Consider the following 7,059-nt stretch of genomic DNA (forward strand, 5'->3'; position numbering starts at 1 on the left):
AAGTCATCTCAAGGCAAAGAATACATGTTCAAGACGTATCATTTTTAGTGTTTTTTCAAATCAGTTAATCCAGTATCTTCCAATTCAGTCCTCCTCTGTTCATGGTGCTCATTTGTTTGTTTGTTTTTGTAAATTACGTTTATTGGAAAGTGTTTTTTCTTTAATTGAGTAATTTGTCATTTGTTTTTTTTATTATTACATTAATTGAAATTTGATTTCTTAGGAAAAAGGGACAGATAAAATAAGTTTAGTCTCCTTTCTGTTCCCTTTCATTCAAGGAAAGAGATTTGTTGTAATTATATTAAACTGTTTTGTTTTTCTTTTAATGAATGAAATAAAGAATAAATAAATAAATAAATAAATGGTGCAACATCTAAACTCAACCCAATGTCCTCCTAAGTCCCAGCAAAAAGAAAAAGTACAAAAGTACAGATATACAGGACTGTCTCAGAAAATTAGAATATTCTGGGAATCTTAATCTTAAACTGTAAGCCATAATCAGCAATATTAAAATAATAAATGGCTTGCAATATTTCAGTTGATTTGTAATGAATCCAGAATGTATGACATTTTTTTTTTTTAATTGCATTACAGAAAATAAAGAACTTCATCACAATATTCTAATTTTCTGAGACAGTCCTGTAGCCTCAAACCCCTTGTCATCAATACTTTGTTGAAATATCAGTGTGAGTTTCATGCCCCCCAGAGGACAGAAATGAATCCCCAGGGCTAGAAGGCTGTGACTGGAATAGTTCAAGTGTGTTTCTTTGTGCAGTTGCCACTATCGCCATGGGGGTGCAGTAACCCTCCCAGGCCGCTGGTGGCGCTGCCGGCCGCGCTGGCCCGTCGCACGGTCTTAACGCCGCCCTGGTAACCAGACAGTCCTTCCGGCTTGACCGCCATCACAGACAGCAGGTAGGACTTCTTCCCTTCGCTGATTTGGGACTAAAATCGTCCTGAAATCTCCACCATCCGTCCGTCTCTGAGCTGAACAGGCACGTTAATCACCAGCTCCGTCTCCCCCCGACTCCCCAGGCCGACATGGGCGGGAAACGAGACGGGGAAATGTGGGAATTGTTGATCGGGTTTACAACAGCGGAACTGCTAAAACTCCGCCGCGAGACACCACCTACGATTGAAAAGATTTAACATTCTTAACACGAATTACAGATGTGGAACAGATGTGCAGAGCTGCTGTTGTCCCGGCAGAGCAAGATTTTGGCGTAAAAAGCACTCTGAATATGGTGTAAATAAATGGTTTCGTCACCACCGTGAACTGAGTACATGATGTCTGTTAAAGACACGTGATCGGAGTATTTCCTGTTTATTTAGGTTTAACGCGTACATGCCTTTATCAAACTGCAATAACAGCCTTGACTTGGGCTATTTGGAGCTACACACCCGCATGGTAATTAATAGTAATGTAAAGGAGGAAAATCCAATTATCCAGTGTAATGGACCATAAGATACATTTATCCATCTTACAGTGTCATGCATGTAAAGTCTGCACATGTTTACAGGACTGTCTCAGAAAATTAGACTATTGTGATTTTCTGTAATGCAATTACAAAAACAATGTCATACATTCTGGATTCATTGCAAATCAACTGAAATATTGCAAGCCTTTTATTGTTTTAATATTGCTGATCATGGTTTACAGCTCAAATAAAACTCAAATATCCTATCTCAAAAAATTAGAATATTCTGGGAATCTTAAACTTAATTTTCAGGTTCACCCTGGACAGGTCACCAGTCCATCACAGGGCCACAAATAGAGACAGACAACCAGACAAACTCACACTCACACCTACGGGCAATTTACAATCATCAGTTAACCTACTAGCATGTTTTTGGACTGTGGGAGGTAACCGGAGGAAACACACGTAAGCACGGGGAGAACATGCAAACTCCACACAGAAAGACCCTACTGGGCCTGGGAGTGGAACCAGGAACCTTCTTTCTGTGAGGCAACAGTGCTAACCACTAAGACACCGTGCTGCCGGGAAATATCAGTTTTGGTAAATACCCGGCTGTGTGTAAACGTGGGCTTAGAAAGTTTGAGAAACGACCTTTTGTTTTCCACCGACGCTGTCGTTGAAGATTGTGGTCCAGAGGCTTCAGCCGTCGTTGATTGTGACGGTGGGTTGCAGGTTCTGATCTGAGTGTACTGTGTTGCAGGCATGGCTATCCGCTACCCCATGGCCGTCGGCCTCAACAAAGGCCACCCAGTCACCAAAAACGTGACGGCTCCCAAACACAGCCGCCGGCGCGGGGTGAGTATCTGCCGACCGGCTCGCGAGGCGTCGCCCCGGTGCGTCCACTCGTGTTCAGCCGCTCAGTCCTGACCCGTGTTGAATCTCTCTGTGCAGCGTCTGACCAAACACAGCAAGTTTGTCCGGGACATGATCCGCGAGGTGTGCGGCTTCGCCCCGTACGAGAGGAGAGCCATGGAGCTGCTGAAGGTGTCCAAGGACAAGAGAGCCCTGAAGTTCATCAAGAAGAGGGTGAGCTCACACTCCACGCCTTTCATTAAACTCACACACATTTTACTGACTGGCCAGGAGCCACAAAAAGGACCAGACACTTAAAGGTTCAGATTTAAATTCAGAATAGTTAAAATAATTCAGTCGGAGGCAGCTGTAAACACATTGATTTAAAGCAGGGGTCACCAATCCTGGTCCTTGAGGGCCGGTGTCCTGCATGTCTTACATGTTTCGCTGCTTCATTGCACCGTGATAAAAGTGACTGAATTGTGCAGCCCTCAATGACAAGCTGATGATGATTAATTAGAATCAGGTGTGTTAAAGCAGAGAAAACTCTAAAACATGCAGGACGACGGCCCTCGAGGACCAGATTTGTTACCCCTGCCTTAGTGTCTCTGAAGGTTCAGGTCTGAGTCCAGGACTGCACCCAGAGTTCAGGCCGTACAGATGGAATAGACCCTTAAACTCTTCCTTTGGTGCAAAAACCACTACTTCAGTTTAGTTTGTGTTTGACTGAAGAACATTATGTCACATCCACTCACTGATTTGTTCTCTGCGTCTACTCAACGCTTGTATGGGCTCATTGTGTCCCGGTGACATGGTGATGTAAAGTTGTGCCTGTTAGTTACATGTCGTCATACCTGCATGGTACATAAATGAAATGAGATGATCAGAAATCAAAAAACGCTTTTATTATTCCAGAGGAGAATGAATTTAAATGTGGACAGTAGACCGATACCCACCTTAAGAGCCCTGATGTGTTTGGAAACGTCATCCAGCTGAAAGCAGCCAGTCAGACTGACCTCGTCCTTGTTTCTCCTCAGATTGGAACTCACATCCGGGCCAAGAGAAAGAGAGAGGAGCTCAGCAACGTCCTGGCCGCCATGAGGAAGGCCGCCGCCAAGAAGGACTGAAGTGTCGCTCAATAAAACTTTGTTCTACTATAAAACCCTCCGTCTTCTGTGTTGTTTAAAGTTCTCCACATTCTGTTTTTTGCCGATTTCATGTTAACACAGATGAAATACAGCAACTCCGGCTTGTTGAGCTGAAACCGATGAAATGAAAACGATGGATAAGAGATGTGATGATGATAATTAGATATTTAAATTGAAGCTGCATGACTGCTTTGCTGGAGCTGTGTGTTTCAGAGGAATCCAAGCTGCACTAGTAATCCCAACTCCTGGTTTGTTGTACCAGTACACAAGTTTACTAGTGTTTCGTTAGTTCTAGTCCTTGGAAAAGCAACATTGGCAGTAATGCATCTTAACATTTAAATGTGGTAAATCAGTGCGACAACATCCAGAATGCAGCAGTTGATGGAAGAGGGTCAAAGGTCAGGTGCAGCATGTGTGGTGTCCCTCATTTTTGATTTAATTTAGCTTGTAAGAATGTTTGAGCTGTAAACAGTAGAGCTCAGTGCCAGCAATACCTTAATCCTTGTTAGTGTTTCTAAACAAGCAGCCCCGGAGAGAAATTTTAAATAAGTATATGGGTAAAACACACCTTGAAATAAGAAGTATAATGGTAAAATACATCTTGAGATAAAAAGTATATGGGTAAAACACCTTGAAAGTAAGGTCGGCAGTCCAAAAGTAAATTAGAGGATCAGTTTCCCTCACGAGGTTTATGCAGATGAATGAAATCCAGATTTCCCCCCTCAACAGATATCACTGAAGAGGTGCAGGCAGAAACCTGAGGGTTATTAACCAGTTGCTTTGTGACAGGTGTACAGCCATTCTCATACCTACAACACAAATTCCTTTTACCTCAAAGTGATATATGCCAGTATTTTCAGATAAGAAATTACATTACAAACCATACAGATTGGAAAATAATCCAAAATGCTCCAATGAACATGGTAATGTACTTTATTAATATAACTAAACATAAATTACCCAGTAAAAAGCAAGTTTCCCATATATATAATCTGCTACAGGATACATCAGACAACACGTTTTATATTAAAACCAAAATGAGAGTCATAAAGTCATCTATAGTAACATGTGGAAGGAGTTTGAGTGGAAGATGAAGACTAGGTTCTTCAAGACCCTCTGGTCTCTAATGTGCACGTAACCCAGCGGTTAATAAACTGCTGGAGACGATGTGGAGGGATTGGAGACCACTCATATATTTTGGGATAATCAATGATATTGCCTTTTTGGAAGGGGTTAAAGAGTGAGATGGATAAAGTTATAGGAATTATTAAACTATTCACCCCCAGCCAGTTTCTTTTGGATCTGACTCCTGAAGGCATGTACCCAATATATTCTTGATGACTGCTGGGAAAATGGTGACAATAAAGTGGTTGCCACAGTAGAAACAGAAGCTAAGGGAGGTGTGTGGAATGGAGGCTTTAAGATAAGATATCCTTTACTTTCTCCCTCAGTGGGGAAACTTATATTGTTGTCAGCAGTACACACATGTAGGGGAGGGGTAAAAAGACTGAAGAGTCAGGAATAAAAAATATATAAAAAATACAAAAAGATACGTATAAAATATGTATAAACACAGGATATGAACAGTATATACAGTTAAACAGTGCAGAAAAGCAGGTGGAGTGTTGTGAGGTAGATTGGCAGATATTGCACATCTTATGTTATTGCACATATTATTGTCCACTGGCTACTGAGAGCAGGCCTGGTTATACAGTCTGATGGCAGCGGGGAGGAAGGACCTGCGATGCCTCTCGGTGGTGCATCGTGGGTGACGAAGCCGGTCGCTGATGGAGCTCTCCAGGCCTTAACTGCTCCTTTACAGTTAAGGTCTGATGTTTTTGTGAGGAAATGCTACCTATTGTAAGGTTCCTCTCCCACTGAGGAGAACCTGGGGTTAATGCCTTAACTGTCCATTTATTTATTTATTATTTTTCAATTATCAAATTTATTCAACTTTCTAGGCCCCACTGGCCCCATTTTGTTATTAATATTTCTCAATAATAAACTCATTGTTTGTTTGCAAGTCCTACTGTCTGGACATCTGCATTCAGATTTTCCCCTCACAATTCTCAGCACAGAGGATGACAGCTTCATAAAAAATAAATAAATACTTTGCACTAACTAACAACTTGTTCTTATTTCTGTTTATCCCATAATGCTGTCAGTTATTTCTAAAAGCATAATGGTCTCTTTCAGTGCCTATATTATTTTTGGGGTTATGCATTACAATGTTCAAGGCTGTTACATCTTCCACAAGAACAGATATGTTTTTGTTCTTTTTCTCGAGGTTGCAAGAACAAGAACAAAGTTCCTTTTGGCCACGACCTTTCGTAAGTGATGAGAAACTCCAGTCCAGAACTCCTGAAGTCTTTCCCGGCCCGTCCTACTGCAGCTCGTACGTGCAGCCACATACAAGGTTCCCAGATCCAGTGAGAACAATATGGTCGCTTAAAATCTTAGTGACTGCGTTGTCATTTGTGAACGATCAACGACAGTTTACATCCGGAGGAGCAGTGTCAGACAAGAATGTCATCTAAAATCCAAACTACGTGCAAGATAAACCCTCACGACTCGGATACCAACATTATGTTGAGCCTGAGGCCCCAGATGACCTTTCAATTTCTTAGATTTGATTTCATCCTATTTAATATAAACAGCATGTCTATGAGTGGTGGCACCCAGATGGAAGTTACAATTACAATATAATCATCAGGCAAACTTAAATGTCACTAGTCTCAAACTCTACACTTGATGTCACACCCACGCCCGATAGATCAAAAACTAATTAAATGAGTTAAAAACAATCGAGCGGCTGGTCTAAATGAGGTCTGAAGTTGACGAGCTGATGCAGCTCAAGTCAGTGTTACTTTGACTTTACATTTTTTCCAGTCAGAACCAAATCCTGGAGCCTTGGTGGAGCTGGCAGGCGTGATGTGGCAAGAGGAGCAAATCGAAGGAAGATTTAACAGCATCCTGGTGTCAGAGCAAAATCTAACATGTCAAAAACACGTCTCAAAATCTTTACATTTGTCACATGCAAATTGTGAGGTGCCATGATGAGGTGTCTGCAGCTTAAACTCTGCTTTAGATGTAAGATGTGAGCAGACTGTGTCACGAGTCAGCCTGATAAAAATAGAGCCATCCAATGTGTGGTAGGCACAGGTTTTTTAAGCTTTAGATTAGTGCATCGCAAAGTAGCAGACCAGCACAATGAACTACAAGAACAATGGAGAACAATGATGGCTATGAGATACTTCTAATTAATAACTGAGAGAGGAAAGAGAAGGAGGTGATGGACACCGCTTTTTTTTTAATTCTTTATGTAGGTATGGTAGTACATATCACATACCGTAGTAAAAGCAGTAATATTCTTATCCGCCATCCAGTTTTTTCATTTTAAGTAAACATATTAAGAAATAAGAAAAGGAAAAAAGAAAGAAAAAACAAAAACTACAAAGAACTCTACACAATCTGGGAGAGACAGAATATAAACATAAAACCTCCATGCAGAAGAAAAATAACACGATTCTCAGTTGGGTGGACAGGATGGAGAATGAGATAATAATAAGGATAATGATATGACAGTATTAGTCTCTGTCTTCAGATCATTCAAGAATATGGGGGAGAAGGAGGAGAAAAAC

The 7,059-nt window shown here is 41.3% G+C and overlaps 1 protein-coding gene across 1 annotated transcript; it reads left to right on the forward strand.

Moving 5' to 3' along the window:
* Positions 1–801: 801 nt before the first annotated feature.
* rpl36 (ribosomal protein L36) lies at positions 802–3,432 on the forward strand. Its single transcript, XM_061736971.1, has 4 exons — positions 802–915; positions 2,179–2,273; positions 2,370–2,504; positions 3,308–3,432. The coding sequence occupies exons 2-4, from the start codon at positions 2,181–2,183 to the stop codon at positions 3,395–3,397; spliced, it is 318 nt and encodes a 105-aa protein (XP_061592955.1). The 5' UTR covers positions 802–915; positions 2,179–2,180; the 3' UTR covers positions 3,398–3,432.
* The last annotated feature ends 3,627 nt before the right edge of the window (positions 3,433–7,059 follow it).

The sequence above is a fragment of the Cololabis saira genome, chromosome 13 (genome assembly GCF_033807715.1).
Source record: "Cololabis saira isolate AMF1-May2022 chromosome 13, fColSai1.1, whole genome shotgun sequence".
In the NCBI taxonomy this organism is placed as follows: domain Eukaryota; kingdom Metazoa; phylum Chordata; class Actinopteri; order Beloniformes; family Belonidae; genus Cololabis; species Cololabis saira.